We start from the raw sequence: 24,193 nt of genomic DNA, 5'->3' as shown, positions 1-24,193 counted from the left end.
CACAGGGACTGACACAAGGAAGATTAAATAAGCCAAGTGTAAACAACCAGCAGGCAAGGTGAGCCCTTCTTTTTCATATGGCCCTACAGGATCCTATCCGCCTACCTGCGTGGCTGGCAAATAGCACAACTGTGCCTTTGAACACACACACACACACACACATACACACACACACACACACACACAAACACAATGTCAACAGTGATGCTTGGAAAGGCTTATGCAGTTATGCTTGACTTTTAATATTATAAATGTTTTCTTTAGTTTAGTTTAGTTTAGATTGGATACTAATCAATTCTTACCAAAAATAATACACTTCCTTTAACTTTTACATCTAAAACTATGTTATAATGCCTATTTCTATTTTTCCCATTCAAATTATGAACTCGTTAAGCACACACAAATACACGTGCACACACATACACACACACCTATTTCCTCAAGGTAAAATAAAATGTAGTTTTTTTCAATCAAGGAGTAGTTAAAATGATTCTTAGCATTTTTATCTTAAAAAAAAGCTTGTCATTGCACTATGTTCAAAAGCTTTGGCCATTGTACAGCAGGGAGTTTATCTGATCAAAATTTAAAGAATATCAGGGTTGGAAGGAACTGTATAGTTAATGTTATTAAACTACACCCCAATACTTGGATCTGAATGGTAATATCCCTGCCAAGTGGTCACTGTTTGCATGGTCTGGGACCTCTAGTAAAAAGGAAAATAAAAGATACTCTCTGAACACAGACTATTACTAATAAGACATTTATTAATAGTATTATTACAATTGTTTCTAAAATCCATTATTATTTCAATGGTGAAGAGGTAAATGCCAGACTAACCTCAGTCAGATGGTTATTACAGTTAGGTTGACAGTAAATTACAAGAAACATCCACTGACTACAATCCTACTATAGACCACATCATACATTAAAACACAATGGAGAGGCTGCATGAATTGGCAATATTTTATATCATTTAAAGAAAATCATTGAAAACCTAAAAATCATGCTTGTACATAGCTGCAGATACTAGAAAAATCTTTCATTTTAAAAGTTAATGCTGTACCATCCTTTTAAAAAATCTATCATCCATCAGATGCAGATGTGTATTGTTTATATCAAGTGATATCTGTGCTTAAATATAATTTAAGACAGTTAAATATAAATTCATGTCTACTTTCATATAAAAATATATATAAAAATATAGTATTTAAAGGAGGTTGATATTCATACTAAGGAACTGATCAATCAAAATAGTTTTATTTTTTGTATGGCAATGAAATTGAGGTATTTGGACATTTGGTAATTTCAGTCATGTATTGAATTGACCCGCTCAGCTTTTTTTCCCGAAAGAAAAATAATCCTCTAAAAGCAGTGTGACTGTGAGATGTAATCTCATGACAAAACATTTGTAAAATAAATGAATTTATTATTTTGAACTTAAAATATGGAAGAGAAACTTCTCAATGCTAGAATTATTTATGTTTTATAAGTATGCCACAGTTCAATAAAAAATTTTATGCCTACTCTAAATTTGGATTAGATACAGTGGCTCCAGAAAGTCAAAATACAGTTACTAGTAACCTAGTAGTATTTGTGGATATACACAAATGCTTTATGGAAATAAACGCCTATGTACTTGAGAATGCCTAATCCTTTGAAAAATATTTACATAAAATGTAGCAGTGCTCTTAAGTTACATAGGGCACTGACAGCAAATAAAAGCTTTCTTAAGTAATGAAACACAATAAAGTAATACATGAGGAACTATATTTTGTTCCTTACTTTAAAATTACGTATTTAATCCATTTAGATTGCAATTACCCATCCAAGTCCACAGACAGGATAGGAGGGAATGTTCATGAAAAGTACAAAGAGTACAAAGTTAAATATATCAGTGTTTCAACTGTAAAATATCACACTGCCTATCTTTCTCATAGAATCTCTTTGAATTCCCTCGTGACCACTCCTGTTCTTTTCTTTTCAATCATAAAATTTTAAAAGTATAGGAAGAAATGTTTTTCATAAGCATTAGATTCACACAGGCTAAGCCATCATAAACACCCTGTTTTCTCCTGGTAAAGGACACAAGAGCAATCCTTGCTTGCAAGTGGAATGTAATTGCTTTTCCCCTCGTCTGTATTAAGATACCCATAGAGAAGATAACACAATACTCAACAGCATTATCATCTTTTTTCCACGTAATTCAAATGTCTACATTTCTCTTTATTATCACAATACAATACCTGGCATCACAACACAATACCTGGCACACTGTGGTTCTAGTTTATGATTATAGTTCAAATAACCTTTTTCTAGCTCTATCTTTCCCCTTGAAAACAACAGATTTTCAAGTGCATATCTTAACTTCATAAGGCTGTAGGAAAAGTGTTATTATTACTTTTTTTAGCACTGTGTACATTGGAGTGAATGCGTATGCTGGTGTGCATGAGCATGTGCGGTAAATCCAAAATACAATGAGTTGCACAGGATTTGGTTCCTAGCCCAGCATCCAGATGAGTGGCTTGTCTCCAACTCCAAACTCAGTCCTTCTCAGGGAGTCTACCCAGTTCTTTGACTCGCACACATCCTGCTGAGAAGGATTTCAGAGCAAACCTGATTAATTGGACCTTGGACGTGATACGGTGATTGAAAGTTTGTTACAGAGTCTTGTTGTCGTTTGCTTTGATTGCTGAAATATTTCCCAACAATATGATTTCTTGACGGTTTCATTTTGATAAAATGATATTCTGTGGACAACTTTGATTTCACTACCTGCAAATACAGAACAAAAAAAAAAAAATAGTGAGACAAAAATGAAGGACATTTCAGCCCTGTGTAGAGCAATACACCTAACTCACAAGCTTGAACAGCATCTCTATTAGAAGGGGTTTTCCAAAGGACACAAATATGATTTACGCAACCAAGAACCAGAGTGACTTATCTGTCAAAAAGGACCAGGGTCAAAATTAGAATTTCTGCCATTTTTCTTCCTCAGAGCAGCTGTCCCAAATGCAACTAAGGAATAGTCTTAGATGGTTTCTCTACCACACTGCTCTGTGTGTGTGTGTATTTAGACTATATGTTAGATGCTAACATATAGAGACGACACTGACATGTCTTTGCTAAGTTACTGATTCAAACACGGTACTCTGAACCTGTCATGGCACGCTTTTATAGAATGGCAACTAAAACTATTTTCAGAGAAAAGAAAAAATATTTTTCCATTGCACACCCATAAGCTGACACTGTTAGAATTAGTGGTTTCATTTTTCTGAGCACTTAGCATGTTGCGGAATCTGAAGGAGCAGCCTATGCTCTATTAAGCAAATAACTTTATATGTGTTTGTACATATGTAGACATATCTTTATCTTAAGTTTTTGAATAGGCAGTATTATAATCATTTATAAAGTATGAAAGGGTATATAATAAAAATTTTTCCTTCCATCTCTGTCCCCCACCTCCAGTCATTCAATTCCCCTCCCAGAAACAACATATATGACTAGTTTCTTTGTGATTCTATTGACAGACATTTTATGAATATCGGCACACACATATATAAACAAAGAGGACATATTTATTCTCTATTTGTACAGTTTACAAAAAGTTGCCTAGTGAAATCCTGTAATTGTTAGCTTTAATCATTGGGTTAATATAACTCAGGTAGTTAACACGAACCATCAGAGGGGATGAAGACAGAGATTAGGGGAGAGTTGGGAAGTAGGGAGGAGAGAAAACACCGGCAAAGATGTTTTGGGTGTCTTTAGAAACGAATGACAAATGATCAATTCTATCATATTAATGAAATTATAAGATTATTTTAGGTCAATATGGACACATAACTATTTATAATTGATGACTAATGAAAGCACCACTAACTCACATGGATTTTTTTTATTCTTTTGTGTGCTATATAATGATTTAAGTACATATTTTTTGATCCCATATAAGAGAACGCAATGAAAATAGTTCCAAAAATATAGAATATCTGAAAAAAATGACATGACATCTATTTTGAAGATAAGTATTTTTAGTCATGGTGCAAATGAGCATGAACCTTTTTAGAAGATTTATTTGAATGGAAATTCTGTAAAGATCTACACCACGTAGTTAACAGTAGGGATGTTTGAGTAGTGGAATTATAGGTGATTTAAAATGTATTCTTTGTAACTTTTGGTCTTGACTTTAATTTTAATACAGTGAATGTGTATTAATTTGCAATCATAAAAATGTTGAAGCCATCCCCATTTTGAAGGAAAAAATTTAATAACAATGTGTTTAAAAACCAATTTTACCCTGCTAACCCCAAAGAAATGAGTTGTTTTCTTACTGCTATGGGAGGTTTGACTTTTCATGATCAGGCCCTCAGATGAAGTGACTCTTAAGAAGTCTGGTGAAATCAGTGGGCTGGGGTAGGGAATCCCTATGGATCCTCACTTAGAGCTCAGTTTGCAGTTAACCACTGATTAATATTCCAGGTCCCAAGGCTGCAAGTTTCTATTACGTGCAGCTACTTCCACCTCTGTTTGGTTACCCTACAACTTTAAATATGAGAGGCTGGGGAGGGGTACCAATGTTTTCCTGAAGGTTCTGTCCATTTTGGAAGAGGTCTGTACTCACCAATAGCAAGAGTAGTAAATATTTTTAAGGAAGTTTATTTAAGGAAACACTTATGCATAAATATTACATTCAACCCTGAAAAAATATTATTCCTGTGTTCTGGAGCCAAAATAAGGTTAATTTTGTTTATATAATTTTATCTTCAGTTCTGGCTTTTGCAATTGCCTGATGATCTGCATGCTAATTACATGTAAAATAGATAAAGGTCCACCCCTATGCAAATGGTTATAGTTCTTTAAAAAAATTCTTTTAATGTTTTGTGTGACTTCAGGCTTGCATTTAACATTGCATTACAAATGTTGGATAATGCTAGTGTAGACACATAACAGTCTTGAATGTGATTCATAAAAGGAATACACAAAAATACATATTTCCAGTGTATCTGCTGACACATAGCTTCCACTTGGGAGTAGTGTCAATATTTTGCCAGATCACAACGGGAAGGTTAATAGTGTATTTCTATTTTTAAATCATTAAGGTGCTCTCTGAGAAAGGAAGACAGATGACGGAGTCTCCCCTGGTTTCTGAGGGCCAGCCTAATGCCTCCTACAGTGCCACCGCCCCCGTTAAGCTATTCAAGATTGACTCCTACACACCCATGCCAGGGATTGGCCTAACAACGCTTAATTCAGTTGGTTTTCTTTGAAAACTATTTTCCAGGAAATAATCAAAGATGGTAAGTTTTCCAATTCCCTTGTTAAGCCAGTATCACTCTGATACTAAATCCTGAAAGCTGACAAACCTATGCAGCAAGAATTTTTTCAATACTAATTTGTTAAAGTATATGTAAAAATCCTCCGCAATTGCTATGGTAAATTGAATCCAGGAGTCTTTAAAAAATCCAGCAGTATTAAGCATTATACCACTAGTAGATACAATTTATTTCAGGAATGCAAGCTTCAATATAGTGAAATATTTCATTATAAGAAATTACCAAAGAATTCTTTGTACTATATGATTATTTACTCTGAAAACCCAAAGGAATCTACTGAAAAATAATGAGATATTATAAGTTACTATTTAAAAATTGGATAGCTTTTCTATAATCTATCAGTAATTAATAGGAAATATATTAGAGAAAAGAGCCCATTGCAATGAAACAACTTCATTAAGTTCAACAATGATGCAGGTGAAGAATCCATCAAAAGTTTAATGAGACATAGAAGAAAGCATGAACAAATGGAAAGACATGCCATGTCAGATCCTCCCAAGTTAATTAAAGTGCTATTCCAATTGCAGTCACAGCAGGATTTGGGGGGAACATGACAAAGAAATTCTAAAATATGTCTTAAAGAATAAATCTAGGAAAATAACCAAGACCATTTGGGAAGGAAAAAAGGCAATGATGAGGGGCAACTTTCAACTTGTCACTATGAACTGAATATACCATCAACCTACCATAGACTCAATTTGTTGGCTGTATAAGCCAAGCATAAGCAGAATTCAATACTGAGATAGAAAGAACAGAAGTGTTCATACTGAAGATTAAGACGCACTTCATAAACTGCTACTGTTCCTTAAAAATGTTTATGGAGAAATAAGGTAGTTCTAAATAAAGCCCAATGTTGTATGAATCCCGTGATCACAAATGTTAACAGCCTAATGGTTTTAATTGCACGGAATTAAAATCAAGAGTGTATGTTTAAATGGACCTAACTATGTACCAGACTGTTATTAGAGCTTCCAGTGGAGAAGGGAGTGAGGACTGGGGGGTGTATGTAGTGTAAAGGTAGGAGTTTTTGTTTTTATTGTATATACTTATTTTTAGATTTTTAGAATTAGCAAGAATTCATGTAACCTTTTATAATTGAAAAGCAATAGAAGAGAAACAAAATGATGCCATATCTTATAAAATTAAAATTAAGTAATTTTTTCCATATAGTATCCATCTTTCATTCTTCAGAGTTCTCTGCGTTAGAAAACACATGGAGTAATTCAGATATGGTCCCTACCCTCAAGGGGGCTATATAAAGACACATGTCTGAGATACTTGAAGTAAGAACAAGAATGAAATGACTTCAAAGACATTGTCTGAGACTAGCTCCCCAAGGTCAGGCACCATGTTGTTTCCATGTAATGAATAGTTCCTCAGTACGTTAAGAAGATTTAGTGCTAATTTATGACGGGCATGATAATCTGTTCACACGGCTATTATTTCTTTGAACTTATTTGTAAAATTCAATATCCAACATTGCTGTCAAACTGCTGTCTCCGAGTTTCAAAATATTATCTTATTTTACCTACTCTTATGGGCTCTGAAGCGGAGGAAAAGGAGTTAGATGTAATTTTAAGGCTTGGAAATGTTATGCAAGTGAAAGATGTTTGATACCTGTACAATAAAAAGCTAATTGCTTCTTTCCTTTGATCTCATGTGTGGAAATATGCCCATTTGGGTCCTTCCCAAAATCAGAGGACCATTTGGGATTATTAAAATCCAACTGAAGTGTCAACTGGAATGTGGCTTTGAAAGAGAGCTGTTGGTAATACAAATGTCAGGTTACCTCCAGGGACTAATAATAATAACAAACAAAATGAGTTATTAGAAAGATTTAGTGAAAGATTTAGGCCTTGAACCAGAGACAAAGACTCTAGATGTAGTAGTCACCTCAATCAGAGACAAATTCTAAAAGTTTGACTCTTCCAACCCTTCTCTAAATTTGGGTACATATGACTTGACCACTGAGAAAGAGACATGCCTACCTAGAAGGATAAGGAACTATCTCATACGATTAAGAATATACACATACACGATATGGCAAACTTTTACATTACTTTAAACATGAATGTCAAATGACAATTTTTTTGCCACTTTAAAATATTCCAAAGTAACTCCTTGTCTTTAGTTTTGCTTTTGTTTATTTTCTTTTTGTGAATTTGCTGTGGCAAATTATATTTAAAATTAGGAAGAAATAGTGAAGGACAATTGATCTCCGTAAAGTATGATAACCTGTTAGATCAGCACCGTTTTATAATCACAAGTGTAAGTATAATAATAAAAACTATTTTTCTCACAGCGCTATTCAAATTTAGATTAAGTTACATGTACAAATAGACTTTCAAGTAAAGATTACAGTGTTTCAAAACAATAATATATTTTGGGGCCGGCCCAGTGGAGCAGTGGTTAAGTTTGCACATTCCACTTCTCGGCGGCCCAGGGTTTGCTGGTTCGGATCCTGGGTGTGGACATGGCACCGCGCAGCAAGCCATGCTGTGGTAGGCGTCCCACGTATAAAGTAGAGGAAGCTGGGCATGGATGTTAGCTCAGGGCCGGTCTTCCTCAGCAAAAAGAGGAGGATTGGCAGTAGTTAGCTCAGGGCTAATCTTCCTCAAAAAAAAAAACCCATAATATATTTTTAATATATTAACAATAGAAACTTGGAGAGGAGTCATTTTGGAGCTCGAATCAAGTGCTGTAATGATAAGATATTATAGGATACGTAGATGATCACGTTTTTTTCTGACTCAGTATAATAAGAATTGTAATTCTGTACTTTGGCGTGTAGAAGCAACTTTTACTTTTTCACAGGTGTCTTATATGCTAAGCAATCTACCAGTTTATGATTGTAGATCTTTCCACATGCCTACATAATTAAAGACTTGGGCACACAGACATTTCAGAAGGCAAACAAATAGCCACAATTCAACTTGACTGGTTTTGGCCGATGGCTATTGTGAGATTTCCCAAACGAACGAAAAACGGGTATAAATTATAAAACAAAACTAGCATTGCAACTTTTACTATTAAATGCATGTAACTTCAATACTCAGAATTGATTGCACATAAATATTCATCACAATGAGGGTATTGCCATTAATTGCTTCATCTGAAATAACTTTGAAAATTCAAAAAGCCGGTACAAAAAGGGAAAGCTTGGGGAGCTGGAAAAGAGTCAGGCAGATTACAAGCAAATACCTTTCCTAAACGGATCTCGACCTGAATAACACCCAGGGAACTTCTGATGTGGTTCCAGATCCGTAGAACAAAATAGAAAACAATTTGCGGTGGTGCGAGTGTTCCAAAATCTCTCTAGACCAGATTAGGCGGGGGGATGTTCTGATTACAAATGTGTTTCGTGATCAAGGGTGGGGTCTGAAGAGGAAGGAGGGTACTGGCTCTCCAAGGTTGGGAAACATCAGATTGACCAGGCAAAATGTGCTAATGTAGTCTTTTAAGAGAAATGTATGGGGCTGGCCCCGTGGCCGAGTGGTTAAGTTTGCGCACTCCGCTGCAGGCGGCCCAGTGTTTCGTTGGTTCGAATCCTGGGCGCGGACATGGCACTGCTCATCAAACCACACTGAAGCAGCGTCCCACATGCCACAACTAGAAGGACCCACAACGAAGAATATACAACTATGTACCGGAGGGCTTTGGGGAGAAAAAGGAAAAATAAAGTCTTAAAAAAAAAAAAAAGAAATGTATACTATTGAAGCACTTTTTATTTGGTCTAGTCATTCTGAGGCAGGACTTTCAATTCAAAATCCACTCACAAAATTTACGACCAGCTGGAAAAGTAGCCTAAGAATTCACAGAAATGGAATAAAAATAAAGCAACAAACAATAGCTAGAAGCCAGTCCTTACAATTCATAATTCCATTTCAGGAAATCCTGCAATTTTTACAGATAATACGAAATTCTTTCATCTACCCTCCCCCAAATATTTAATTATGGCCACATGAAATATGCTATGTTTTGATTGAAGGGAGTCCAACTTCTGAATGGGTCAAAGATGCTGAGGATTAGAGGGCAAGACTAAAGTTTTCTTTAGGAATGAGGGGGTTTTTTTTGTTTTCTGTTTTTGGTGTTTCCAGATTTGCAATGTCTCATATTCTCACCCTACCTCCAAACCTCCAACCCTTCTTATTCTGACAGCTGGGCCTTTTTAACTCCCGCCCCTAGACAGAGCTCAGTTCTTCGTTCCGTGAACATATTCTGCTCTGAGGTGTGGAGATTGATTTTAAGGAGCTACAGACCAATAGTTTGCCAATTTAATGTTAAACTGTGGGTTCTATGTTGCACTTCCATGCAGTTCCCCAGAGACTAACTCCCCTGTCTTTAAACTCAGTTTCCTAAGTGCTTGATTATTCATGTCACTGAATTCTTGATACTATTTGAATGACCTTCGTTAGTCTGATTGATTACAAACTAAGTTCCTACCCTGCTCTATTTCAATGTACATCTTGGGTCTTGGAATCTATTTTGACCTTAACTCACAGGTATTTGCTTCCATCTATCTCGCTTGAACTTAGAGGTTTCTTTTTTTAAGAATATGGCACTAAAATGTTACTTAGAAACAATTTGTGGGTACCAACACTTCCACCTGTTGGCTTCACTGTAGGGATGTGCTCCGCACTACTCTGGCCTTTTTAAAGGAGCTCTGCTATTAAGCATTCAATTTCTTGTCAGAAGAGGTCTCCAGAGGGCCAGCCCCATGGCTGAGTGGTTAAGTTCGCGCATTCTGCTTCAGCGGCCTGGGGTTCGCCGGTTTGGATCCCAGGCACGGACCTACACACTGCTTATCAGGCCATGCTGAGGTGGTGTCCCACATAGAACTAGAATGACTTACAACTAGGATACACAACTATGTGCTGGGGCTTTGGGGAGGAAAAAAAAAAAAGAAAAGGAAGAGCTCTCCAGCCTGCTGACAATGGTGGTGCGTGCCTGTCTGCTGCTATCCTAGGGGCTTTGGGAAGAAGTTTAGGGGTTCCATCCCTCAGGTGCCAAGTTTCATTTTCATCTTTCTAATTGCAGCCTCTAGATTGATTGCTCTTTACTATACTGTGTTTCTGAGTCCAGATGCTGCTGTTCAATTTTTAAAGAAATTATATGTATCTGTATAGGTTCTTGACTGTGTGGGGTGGGGGTGAGGGACCTGGGGCCCACTAATTTGCCTACAGACTTTGAACCAATTGTTTTCCGACCTGGGCCTCAGCCCTGCCTTCCTCAGCACTTGACTCCTTCAGCTCTGAGCCACAGAGGAGCCGAGGGGCAGGTGTGTTGCAGCTCTGACAGGTTTCTCCTCTCCAGGCACTTCGCGATGGTAACTTCCTGCCAAGGCGAAGTCAATTCTTAAAACGAATTTGGTTTCTTGTCTGTTAGGATTTATTTCTTATTCTGTCTTTTGGAGGGGGGGGGTGTTGAAGAGCTTTATGTCTTTAAAGTCCTTGTAGTGGAGTTTCAGGTGGAAGAGTAGATAAATGCTTGTGGTCAATCTGCCACATTAAACCTGGACTCTATGCATGATACAGACCTTATCCTCTGTGCTAGCTTCCCCAAAATGTGTTTATTGAGGTATTAATAGTTGTTACTAAAAAAGAAAAGTGGTTCTCTGGTCAAAATGTTTGGGAAAAACTGGGTAAAACCAAGCTAAAAAGTCTCTTGCTATCAGGGCTTTTGGGATTGTTTGACATACTAATATCGTTTGAGAATCTTTAAAGTGGAGGGGTATGCAGTATTTCCCAAACCACAGAACCTGTTTTCATAAGACAAGAACATTAAAACATAAAGTAGGAAATGCTAATCAAGGCAGTTCAAAGTCCAATTCAACACTTAAAGATTGGTGCTAAGAAAACCCAGAAGTGAAGGATTACTGCAAAGAATGTGAAATAGTGATGGGCCAGCATCTCTTTCTTAGTGATATTGACATTTTAGGTTCCAGTATTGCTGAGGCTGGGATGCATAGCTTCCTCATTGGGTCACAATACTAGTTCAATGTAGAGTGATGGACTCTCTCTTTGTTCATTCTCCATTTGATTATCCTTCTTGAGCGAGAGACCCTGATGTAATTGGTATTACCACCATTCAACGTAGGGTGCTCTCTTTGGAACAGGATTTGATACGAAACCATCTCAGAAAAGGGTGTGCTTCCTTACAGCTAATGGATCCATTTTCACCAGGCACTGATCTCTGATCAACCAGTAGAGAAAACTAGAATTCGACTTGCAGATGATGGAATGAGCACTAATTATTTTACACAGAAAGGACTGCATGAAATCACTTTCTCAAAAAGGAAGTGTAGGAATGGTAGGCAGTGGAAGCTTCTGAAATTCCTCTTTAGTTACAGAGACACTGAAAAATTTTAAATGCTAACATTGGGTTTGAAGTATAGCAACATTATCCTGGTGGGGGCATGAAGGACAAATTAGAGTAGTTGAAAGTGAGGGTTCTCAGATGAAAATATTGAAATAGTCTAGGGCAAATAAATGATGGGGAAGAAGAGACCCTCCAGTCCACCTTGTTCATTTATCAGCACCCTACCAGCTATTTACAATGTCCTTGAGCTGATCCTGCCCCACATTATCAGGGGCCTGGCCGCAACTGTCCTACCCTCCAGTATTCTTGACATATCCCTTAGTATTGATTACTCCTTCTCTGCTGGTAAACACGCGAAAGTTGTTCCTCCTAGAAACTGCCCCTAGACTCCTTTTTTTCTAAATGCAATATCTTTCCCCTTTTCTTATTTTCACTTGTTGAAAGGTTTTACCAGCCCCCTTTTCTCATTTCTCATACCTCTTCAGTCTATTGTAGTCTAATTCCTGTCCCCATTATTTTGCTGAAACTACTCTTAATATGGTCAGAAAGACTTTCCTCAATACCAAAATCAATGACTATTTAAAAATCCTTATCTTAATAGATCTATTTGTTACATTTGACAATGTTGACCCTGTTTTGATCTCTCCTTACAAATTTTCACTTTTTGGCTTTCCATGGTACCACATTCTACTCAAGTTTTCCTCTCAATTCAAATGCTCCTGTTTCTCCAAACTTTCCTTAAATATTGGTGTTTCCAAGAGTTCCTCAACTTTTCATACTCTACTCATTCTCTCTGGATGAGCTATTCTCATGGTTTCAACTATTACCTATTTTTGATGGCTTCCAACTGTTTATCTCCAGCCCCACCCTGTCCCTCAAGCTTCAGATTTGTATATCTAACTGCCTGTCAGAGATCTCCACCTGGATGTCCTACAGGCATCTCAAACACAACATGTTCAAAACTGAATTCATCATCTTTTCACTAAGCCGGAAGCTTCTCAGTTATTCTTTGTCTCAATTGCTGGTTCAGCTCTCAAATCCATCATCCAAGTTAGGAATCATCTTTGACTCTTCCTACTCCCTCATGCCACAGATAAGATCTGCCGCTACTATTTTTTTAAACAGGGCTTGTACTTGTCTGCTTCTCTCTTATGCTTGCTGTCTCTGTCCTGGTTTGGGTGAGCCTTTATCATCTCTCACCTGACTTCTGAGAGTCTCCCAACATCTCTCCCTGACTTAGTCCTCTTCGAATCTTCCCTCCTCACTGTTATCAGACTTACCTATTTGGAACAAAGACATGATCATCTCATTTCTCTCTAAAACCTTCTGTTGGCTCTCTAGCACCCACAGGATAAAGTCTAAGCTCTTCCCATGATCTGGCCCTAGCCTACTTTTCCCAGTCCTCTTTTATAATTGATGATCTACAGTATACAGAATTGCTTGTGATTTCCTGAGAACATCAGGTTATTTCAAAGCTACTTTGCTTCACATTGTCCCATGGGGTTGGAATGGCCTTCCTTCCGCCATCACCCTATTACTTTGACCAGGGCCTACTCATCCTTTAACAATCAGCTTGAGCAGTTTTCAAGGAGAGGCTCACTCAAACCTCAGATTGGGTTAGGTGCCCCTTCTTGGTGTTATTACAATATCCTATTCATATCTCTAACATGCCACTTAACATATTGTTTCATAATATGGGTTTTTATGCCTGACCCTCTGACTACAATGTCTTGAGAGCAGAGAGCATATCTTACTTATTTTTGCTTCACTAGTGTTTAGCTCTAGAACCGCACTCACAAAACAAATGTTGGATGATTAAGTAAAAGAATAAACAAGGTTGAGGCAACTGGAACAGTGTACAGGGGAAAGACATGGGAGAATGTGTAGGGAGTGAGCAGGACTTGGTAACTTGCTGGTTGGAGGTTGTAAGGGGGCTTGATAAGGAGGGGTTGATGGGGGGCATCAATAAGGAGGAGTCAAGGATGACCCTAGCTTGTAAATGACAGTGCAATAAATTTAGCAATACTAGAGAAGAAAAAAGTTTAAAGGGAATATTAATTCTCTCTTTGGGAAGATGTTGAGTTTGAGATGCTTATGGGAATCCTACAAGACATTCTCCTAGCTCCTTTTATAGCAGTTAGTACAACGCTGATATAGACACTCAAAAAATTTATTGAATTAAAAATCGCTATTACAAAAAATAGTAATTGCCATTATTAAAATAGCCATACTGATAGCTAAATTCTGGGATCAGATATATATGTTAAACTATATTTGGATCAGTTGTTCTTTTTTCTCTAAAAGTCATTACTTCAGTTTTTTAGATAGATAAATTTAAAGGCTTTTTGCTTCATTGTGTTTAGGATAAACTTTTAAAGTTTGAAGGAAAAGGGGGAAAAACTTGAGGCCCATGGCATAGAAGGAAAACATTTCTAGGCCAGATAAGCTTTTGTTTATTTAATTAAGACTAAATAGTACAGAGTATACAGTGAAGACTAAATAATAATGGGAAATCATCTCTGACAAAGAACTGAAAATCTCTTCTTTCCATGGTGCCAGAATCAAAGGAAACCCGCTGGTATTAGAGCTGGGCGGAGATGCCAAAAGGCTTTTTTTTTTTCTTCACTCAGTCACAAGCTATAGCTACATCTGCCAGAAACCAGAGATATCATATAAGATATGTACAACTGATTAGACTGATTAATAATCACATAAAAATTGGTTGTGGATTTTGCCTCTTCTGTGGCCAAGCTTGGGCTGGTAATATTTTTGCATCTTTCCCAGGTTTTAGCTTGTTCCCGGTAGATGTCTGCCGCATAACTAAAGGCAGAGGCCAAAACCACTCAGGCAAGAGCTACCTGGATCCTGTTTGTTGTCCTGCATGAAGATTAGGAAAACAAAATTCCATTTCTACCCACGAAGAGAAACACCTGTTTTTCTAATCAGCAGAAACATTTTAGTCAAAACTGATGGACACCAGTTGGGAAATTGTTTCTAGATTCATTGTGGCAACACAGTCTCTCTCGGGTGCCTTGACAGATGAAAGAGATGGCCCAAGAGCTTTAATCTTACCTATGGGAACAAGAAGCCACTGGAGCAGGTTTGTTATGTCTATGATAGAATTCTCACCACAAATCAAAGAGAACACGTCAAGATCTTACTATAACAATTACGCCAATCCTTCTCAGGATTAGGGTCCTATCCCTGACTCTATTGTGGGAATGGTTTAATTAAACACCAGAAGACACGAGGCTCCCCAATCCAAATTCTTATGGCTCTAATACAGCTGATTTTAATCCCTGCTATTACTGTATGACAAATTCCTTTGCCAGCTCATAAGATGAGCACAAAGTAAAAAATGGTTATTATTAATGAATTTCTACCCTAGAATATGCTTTGCATGAGACCAAGAATCTATGTTTTCCTGTCTTACTCTCTTCATCATCAAACTATCCTTTGCATCCTTAGATTTTCTTGATTCTTTATAATAAGCTGAGTGATTTAAGATGTTGGGTGGTGCTTTAGAAAGATTATAAAACATCAGTGTCAGCACTAGAAACTTCCTGAGGTACAAGTGGTACAAATTGTTCGGGAGTTAAGCAACAATCATGCCTGAGTGATGAATGGGTTTCGAGACTGTGTGATGAAGGGAGCCAGTTGAGAAAGACGATCTTATCAGCTCTGTGTTGTAACTGGAAAGGCATATGCTCCCAGAGCTATTTCAACTCAAGTGTGAAAACTTCAAAATGGAGAACTCTGCTCCAGAATCAACTGAGATAATTTGGGGGATACCTATATAGCTTGCCATCAAGACGGCACACATTAGAAATAAAGTTTAAGAGAAAATAATCTGTCTATGATAATTGCACACAAAAAATTATAAAATCAAATAAGTGAAATAATTTTACCTGACATGCTTAAATCATTATTTTGCAAATTAAGGTTGGTTTTTATTAGTAATAATTATAAGCCAATATTCTAGTTCTAGTGGTTCAAAGAGTCTTTTTTGTAGCTCTCAAATTCAATGACTATTAGTGTCAACTGGTTGATGCTGTGGCAGGAGATACATGTAATGCAATCACTTGGGAAAGACATCTTCTGTTTTTAATTGGAGCCATGCTGGAAATCTTTGGAGAACGTCTTTTTAGACTTCCAGAGCACTAAAGCTGAAAAAGAAAAACAGATACCCTCCCCCAAAATACTAATTGAAGACACATTATGTAAAAGTAAATAAATAAATAAAACTTTTCTAAAAGAGGCAAAAAACCAATCTGTATGTTGTCTTAGAATCCCCATTTTCTGTGGTTTGGCAACCTTTAGCTTGTTTTTGTGGTCAACTATGATAAGAGCTGGCTCAGCCAAGTTCATTGTTTTTTCCTCTTCCAGGGTACCTGCTCTTGTGTTTCTAAGTCCTGACTTTTTTGCAAATAAGATAGGCACTTGAAGGGTGTTATATTTTCTGGTGGGAGAAAAAGTAGAAACACAGTATCCTACAACTTAAAGTCTGTTCTGCAACAACATGACCAAGTTTCAAGTTGCTAGATCAAAACTTAAAATTCCATGCTCTCTACTGTGGGTGCAAACTCTTACTTCAACGAGATGCAGTTTCATTTGTCATACAAAAGTATAACATGAATCCTTTACTAGAACATACAGAAGAACCAATGCAGTGTCAATAACTCTTGAGTATTCATAAAAATCTGAGGAGCAAGATGGATTCTGACAGTCATCTTAGGGCTGAAAAACAGGGTCAGATGAAACATTTAGTCATCATGTCAATAGTCAACCCTCTAATGACTGCATCCTGGTTTACAAAGGGATCCATGTCAGAAAGAACGAGTGAATCAATATCTGACAGGATGATCAAAGGGTCATCTTTTGATGATCAACAACTCCATCGCAGTTTCAGCTGAAGCTCTTGAGATCCAGAGCAAACAACAGTAGCCAAGAAACCTCATATTCCAAAGCAATGTCTGGACAATGTAGGCAAAACTTGCAAAAATGTGGACAAAGTCCAGTTTTGCAAACTCTTGTCTCATTAAGAGAGTTGGGAAGGAAGAGAGAGAATTTCTATGTGAGAAGTTTTCCAAATGCTTTGTGGTCTTTCCCCATCTTGGGGAGTTGCTTCACCCCTGCTTTAAGCCAAGTGAGAGGTGGCTTCAAGAGATCAACTTTGAGAAGTAGACACGTGTCCTTTGGGGTTTGGGGAGCATTAGAACTGTGGCTATAGAGCAGCTTTAAGTTGGCAGAGAGAGTGAGAGTGAGAAAGAGAGAGAAAAAGAGAGAGGGCTGCATTGGAAGCTAACTCTACTCCTAGCAACAGCAGAGCAAGGATACATGAGTGTTTCTTGTGGACCAAATGTGGGCAACTGGGTATAGCAAGCCTAGTGCTATGTTGAATATTTTCCCAGAGGACTCCTGGAGGGGCAACATAACCCACAACAGAGGGATGGACAATTGGAAGCCAAGGTGCCAAGGAAGGAATGCAGCTACAAGAGAGGTATTGCCTCTATCGAGGAAGCTACAGTCAGAGGGCCCCAGTGGTGGTGGTGGTAGTGGGGGAGTCTTCAAGGAAGTCCACAAAAGCACCCTAAAAAGAAAGAATTAGCATCTCCTGAAAGCACAACAGTGGGTTATGCTTATGCCAGTCAAGTAAGACTTTTGTTGCCCTTACATCTCCCCTAAAGTGACCCATGAAGAAAGGAGTGGGAGAAGAAGAGTAGCAAAGTCAGATGGGGAAACAGGAAAGAGGTCTCCTGCACCCTCTCCTACGTTTGAGACTGAGGCAGGCCAGAGCTGGGGGAAGGAAATAACTTCACGTGGTTACAACACAGGGCTGGGCAATTTTAGTACTGAAGGGATAATCTTCTTACCCCTAAAAGTGATTGGAGTCCTTTTATTATCTGAAAGTGGTTTTAAAGCAATGGGACTTACTAAGATTTTATGCCAGCTGTAGGGAGCAAATAATCCCAGAGTTTGAAGGGACGGGGGAGAAAAGAATAAAATTATTTTCTGCTATCACCTTATCAGCTAAGCCTATTTAAGTATTGACTATAAATACAAGTATTTTCACCAATGGGGGGAGGGCGGGAAGCTAGTCAAAACACAGGCCTTCCTGTTAATGCATTGGATAAACCAATGGAGGAAGGTCATTCATTAGCTTCGCACATTAAATCGTCTCTTAATTTGCAAGCTACATCCACTAAAGACATTTGCCACCTTCTTTGGACACAATTTCTGACAGGATGGATTGGAATCTAGACAAGGTAAGTGCTCTCCAAGTTCACATCTTCCAGCTTGTATTGACCAGTGATCTAGTTTTCAAGTATCTACATAACCACTAATTATTTATTTATTTATTTATTTTTGCTGAGGAAGATTAGCCCTGAGCCAACATCTGTGCAATCTTTCTCCACTTTATATGTGGGAGGCCCCCACAGCATGGCTGATGAGTAGTGTAGGTCTGTGCTCAGAATCTGAACTCAGGAACCCAGGCCGCCAAAGTGGAATGCACTGAACTTCACCACTATGCCACAGGCCCAGGCCCTAAATACTAATTTTTTTAACACCTCATTTTGTAGAGCCTGGAGATGTGACTGTTACATGTTCTGGTTGAGTGATGATGAATATACATTATTTAATCTCCTCCTGACATAGTTTTTTAATGCAAGATAAGGCTGACAATGCAATTAAAGATACAATGAGAAATTTAAAAAAAAATCAAAAGCAATAAAAATCAGAGAGCCAGCATAATAAATACCTCATGGAAATGACATCCACATGTTCCCTGCAGAAACTCTTTGTATCGCCCCATTGTTATAGTGAATGTGTCTACCACTTCATAGCCATATTTTTTTGCAGCATCCAGAATAATCAAATTTTCTTTCCATAAGTTCTGAACTTCACTCTGTATTGCAAAGCAGAAGAATGAGAATTTTTATTAAGAGGATTGTTTTATGACTTAATAACTCAGGTAGAAATCATGTAAATGTCTTCTTTTTTACAGATTGGTCCTATTGTGAGATAAAGAATTAATTTCACATAGATTTCTTAAATAAAGATGTGCCCTAATTTTTTATTGAATATAAATATAAACATTTATGTATAAATAAAACAACAATATACAAATATCTATAGTGACACACAGTTTGGAACTTCCCCTTCTATGAAAAGTAGTTAGGTTTGTTGCCCAAAAAGACCCATTGAAATATCTAAAATTTTCAATTTAAAACCAAGATTTAAAAATCACAAATGCTATCTCTGTTTCGATTCTTATCCATTTAATTGTTTGAATTTAATTAGTATCTGTTTTGTGCTTAGCTCTGCGCTGACGGACAGAAATACAAGGATAAATAAATTGTGGTCCCTGTTCTTAAAACATTGCATTCTAATAGGAGAAACAGACAAGTAAATTGTGTACTAAGTGCTTTATTGGAGGGAAATATACCAGGCTCTTGGCTGTGGAGAACAGGGAAGAGCTCTGCAGGAGCAGGGGACAGCTGGACGATGAGGCTTCAAGATGGGGCTCCTGAGCAGAGGGAAGTTCACCAGTCAGTGGGGGTGGGGACACAGAGAAGGGGTGTGTGCGTTGGGGAGCAGCAGAATTGAGTGAAGGCTCCAACTGCTGCTTCTCTGGATCATTTTCTTCCCTCTCCAGCCACATCCCAGGCAATGATCACTCTTGGCGGAAGTTCCAGTTCAGGTCCGCTGTTGAGGGGACTCCTCCACGAACTACTCTAGCTCCAGGATTCCTCATCGGCTTGGCCAAGCCTTTCTCAGACTGACCTGTAGTCTGAGACCTACCTAATCCATCTTTCTTCCTCTCCCTTCATATCAGACATGTTACAGCCAGACACAGTTCCCAATACATGGTAGAGATTCAAAAAATATCAGAGCAAGATTGAGTGCTATGCAGAGGGTGCTGTGGTCTGAACTCTTCCTGCCTGCTCTTGCACCCTTCCATTTTTTATTCCCAGGCATTCTCCCAAATAAACCCCCTGCTTCTGCAAAACTGTCTTACTATCTGATTCTTAGAAAACTCAAACTGACATAGGGAGGGAATTGTACGCCCTTTGCCTTTTCTTTTCTTTTCTTTTTTTGCTGAGGAAGATTTGCCCTGAGCTAACATCTGTGCCAATTTCCCTCTATACTTTTTAGTATGTGGGCTGCCAGCACAGCGTGGCTGCTAACAGAGCAGTGTAGGTCCATGTCTGGGAACTGAACCTGGTCTGCTGAAGCAGAGTGTGCCAAACTTAACCAAAGGCCACCGGGGCTGGCACTCCCTTTGCCTTTTCTAAAGGACAAAAATGATTTCCAGTTTCCAAGTAAAAAAGCAAATTACTTGCATTTGTTAACCCAACTGCAAGGTAAAAGAAGCAGCATGAAAGAAGCAGTCCGCTGTGCTTGCATACCTACTTTTACACGGCATTCAAAGAACAGTGTTTCCCCCAAAATAAAAGTAGTGAAAAGAAAAGGCTCGTAAAGAAGTCTGAAGGAAAAGAGACAGATGGAAATTTGGTCTGTGCCACCACATGAAAAGCGATGCTCAGTATTGTTTGTAGGCTTTTGCTTATCTAGTTACAAGTATTTTCTCAACTTTAATATGTCTAATTATGAAGGGTACACAGAACTTTATAGTAAGCAGTTCCTAGAGAAAATTTTCTAGAGAAATGTCTGTTCTCTGGGGAATCGACTCTGAGATGGAAATTTGCTTGCAAGAGGCTACTAGGAGAGCATTCTCGGGATCAACACCTCCGTAAGGGAGCAATATAGCTGCAACAGAGGCTTTCGTGGGTCCCAGCAGGAGGTCTAGAGCTGGGCCGGTCCTTCCTAGACGGCCCAAATTAAGGGAAGGGGCTGAGTCTTGGTACTTCTACACGGGCAAGTTGGGTCTCTGCAGCAAAAGGCAGTTTCTCCTGGGATTCAGGTGTGGGTCATCAAGTGGCCACGCTCTCACCAGCCCAGGAGAATGAATGTCTCAGTCCTAACATGGCAATCTGGGAACAGCCAAATCATACAAAATATCACTCACTCATTCATGCATAAGATATTTTTTGAGTCTAGTATGTGGTGAGCATTGTGTTTTCCATTCGGGGGTGCCAACCAGAGTGAGCAATGCAGCCCTCCCTCCTAGCTCTCACAGAGATTCATCTAGCAGGGGACAAAGATAACCAAGGATTGTATCTGTTGAATGACATGAATGAGGACACAAGACACTATTATAGGAGCTCATGGCAGGAGTAGCCAATCGAGTTGTGTCAATTAAGTCTTTCCAGAGGCAACCAGAGGCAACAGCATTTAAAGGAGCACTTGAAAGGTGATTGGAAATTACCCAGGGGATGAGGTGGTGGGAGAGTGGGTGCCAAGAGGGAAGACCTGGAGGTGACTGAGAGCATGGTGTGCTTGAAAGCTGAAACACGCTTAGCATGACTGAGCTCAGTGGTGTTGTGAGTGTGTGTGTGTGTGTGTATTTGTGCATATACACTGGTAGCAAGGGGTAAGTCTTCAGAGGAAGGCAGAGATCAAGTCTTGAATGGCCACATGAGCATATGATAAGGAGTTCAGATTTCTTTTCTACTTCCACTTGCTATTATTCCTTTCTCATTCTTTCTATGGTTTCCCCTCCTCTTCTTCCCTCCTTTTGTCTTCACTCAGTTTGAAAAGACCGATGGGCACCATCAAAGCCCTGGTGGCGGGCACAATGTTTAACACAGTGTCTGGCACATAATAAGTGCTGAAGAAATGTTTGCTGTCTGCTGAGAGGAACTGATCCTGAGTTAGTAACCTAAACATAAGTAGGGGCCACAAGTACTCCAGTTCCTGTGGAGAGCTCAAGCAAAGAAGCAAAGTGGAGCCACCAGAGCCCTCCAGAAGGAGTTGCAATCTTGAGCTGTAGCCTTCAAATAACGTTAAAGGAGATTCAACTCATAACCCATAGCAAAAATTATCAGAGGACCCCTTTTCTAATCCCCAACAGTCTCAAACCCTTCAGCTACCCCAGATTCTAAATACCTCAATTCATTTTACATAACCTGAACCCCTCCTTATTCCAAGAGGCTGAACTTGTAGCCTTTACTCGGGCTGCTTTCTACCAGCTCTCCTGCTTTTGCATCACAGATTGAGGGGGCAAAGTTTCGAGAAAGGGGAGGGCAGTCGCGTTATCTGTGCTGGAAAAAGCTAAGCATGCTCAACATTGCCACAAAAATAAATCTCATCCAGTTTACATATTAAATGGACAGCTTCTCGTCTCCCCAATTCCCAGTGCTCCACCAAGCTCCCCCGAGCAGTTGCACACAAATCTGGCTGCCCGTGCACTCTCCTCGCTTGAACAAGAGCAGCTGTTCTCTTACCTACAGATGTTGTCTTTCTTTTCTTTCCTGAGACCTCTATTAGTGTTGAGACTAATTTACTACCCTCTATAAGAACTGGTCAGGGCCTCTAACTCCTTTCATTTATGAATATCCAACCAGAGGAAAAACTAATGATATGACTTCAAAGACGATTTTTTTAAAACAATCATTCAGGAATCATCTTCAAAAAAGCCACTCTTTCCCAAAGTACTCATTGATACTGACAATTTCATTTGTGGTTTCAGCATGAGCCTTTAAAGGTGTATGAAACCTTAGAGGGGTAAGGGGATATTTAAAGCATAATCCTGTCATCTACCCCTCAGTTCTTTATTTTCTCATGGTTTGACACCCCCTTTCTTCTTTTATGAATTCAAAACATTTTTATAACATATTTATGACCTATGGTCTTCTTATCTCCAGAAATAATTATAACTGATTTGAAATCATAATCTTGAAGTATATTATCTCCTTTGGTTCTTTTGAAGGTTGCTAAATATTATGTAGTGCCTTTTGGGTCCTTTTTCAGACCCCAGCAGAGATCTTTATGGGAACCATAAAGTTCGCATAGCCTGGAGGAAATGGGCTTACCTGTGTTAGGAAATGCACGCCCTCCACTGGCAGATGAAACCCAATTCCCAAGGTTTTGATGATCACAAGGATATTGAGTAAATTTTCCCTGTGAAATAATCAGAATTCTAAAGTCATGAACTTCAATTACATTTCTAGATGTTGGTGTTTACATAAGCAAATACAGTGTAATTCTTTTAGAATATGATAATTGGTGTAGAGGACTAAATTCTCATTTTATAGATTTGATGTGTATTAGGGTTTTTTTGTGGATGGAATTTTATGTGTCGGTGGGCATTTTTTCATCCATAGTAAATGTAAATTTGGATACTGAAGAGTCACCTTATGATTAGATGCAAAAGTGTTTTGAGACATTTTAAGCTAGACTTTAAGTTTTTAGTTCTAAATCACAAATTGCTCTTTAAATAACATCTGATAAAATCCAGTCACATCGAGTACTTTTTTCTGTTACTTAGAATACTAATGACAATTATTTTTGCAGAAATTTACCTTTTTAAAACCTTGTGAATAATTTGTAGGTGATTGGAATTAAGCCACTGAACACCACCAACGACCAATACAGTCTGGCCGGTATTCTCCAGGGGACGCGATCTGAAATCCAGAAAGAAAAATAGCACATGTTGCCTTGAAACAGATGGCAAACATTTTAACAGCATTACCTCGCATTTCATTGAACCATATCTGGCATCCTGATCACAGGACCCCCTTGTCATTTCCAACTCATTTTCAGCCATATTATTTGGTATTTAAGCTTTTCAGCACATTTGATATACAGTGAGCAATTATGACCGCTAGTAAAACATCAGTGCATTGTGGCTTCGTGCTGCTCATAATAGTTCCATTGTACCTTTGCAAGAGATGTTCAAGTGCTTTTTCAAACGTTGGTCTTAATGAAGGGCTTATCCAGAACTGGGGATAGTAGGAATAACTGATCAAGGTCTTCCCGCCATTGACGTTGTGGTAGAATTTAGTGCCATGCACCTTCTGCCATTCCTGCAAGGTTTCATTCAGTCTTTCGATCAGATAGTACATTATCCCTCTGTTGGTTGAATCTCCGATGAAAAGAATCTATAAATTAAAGAAAAAATATATGCTTTCAAATTTGATCTTTACATGGTATAGGAGATAATAGAAAGAAATTTGTTGAATACTCATAAAGCTGCATGTTTAATTGTTTGAAGGACATCCTTTCAAACCGTTAGAAATGACATTCATCACATATTCCCCCAAACCTGTTTATTTTCCTCTTGCATATTCCTAGTAATGGCATCGCCTACTGACACAGCAATGAATGTTTAAAGCTTTTTGCTTCATGTTATCTTCAATTTCTCTACCTCCCTTACGCTCTTTGCTTTCTCATCTAATCAGGTTAACAAGTTTTATTGATTCAAATAGGCATGAAGTATTTTAGTGCTGTAAGAATACTCGGAGATTTTCTAATCTCTTTATTTTATAGAAGAGAAAACTTGGAATCCACAGTGGTTAGATTGCTCACTAGAGGTCATGCCACTACTTGAGAATAGAGTCACAGGACAAGAATCCGATTTTCTCAACAGCCAGCTATGTCCCAGGGTGCATATCCCAGTGCCATTTGCCCCAGAACTCTCC

General features: G+C 38.4%; 1 protein-coding gene across 6 annotated transcripts in view; it reads right to left on the bottom strand.

The window, feature by feature from the left end:
* Window positions 1-744: 744 nt before the first annotated feature.
* Window positions 745-24,193, bottom strand: part of CPED1 (cadherin like and PC-esterase domain containing 1) — a 271,966-nt gene continuing 248,517 nt past the window's right edge. For all 6 annotated transcript variants that reach the window (XM_070264955.1, XM_023639557.2, XM_070264957.1 and 3 more), the window contains 5 exons: window positions 23,433-23,653; window positions 23,075-23,176; window positions 22,586-22,673; window positions 18,409-18,555; window positions 745-2,772 (listed from right to left, as the gene is read on the bottom strand). In XM_070264955.1, the coding sequence (XP_070121056.1) occupies window positions 2,560-2,772; window positions 18,409-18,555; window positions 22,586-22,673; window positions 23,075-23,176; window positions 23,433-23,653 (771 nt within the window). In that variant the 3' untranslated portion in view covers window positions 745-2,559. The remainder of the gene's footprint in view (window positions 2,773-18,408; window positions 18,556-22,585; window positions 22,674-23,074; window positions 23,177-23,432; window positions 23,654-24,193) is intronic.

The sequence above is a fragment of the Equus caballus genome, chromosome 4, assembly GCF_041296265.1.
Source record: "Equus caballus isolate H_3958 breed thoroughbred chromosome 4, TB-T2T, whole genome shotgun sequence".
Classification (NCBI taxonomy): domain Eukaryota; kingdom Metazoa; phylum Chordata; class Mammalia; order Perissodactyla; family Equidae; genus Equus; species Equus caballus.
The sequence above is the reverse complement of the archived record's forward strand: the minus strand, read 5'-3'. Positions and strand labels throughout refer to the sequence as shown.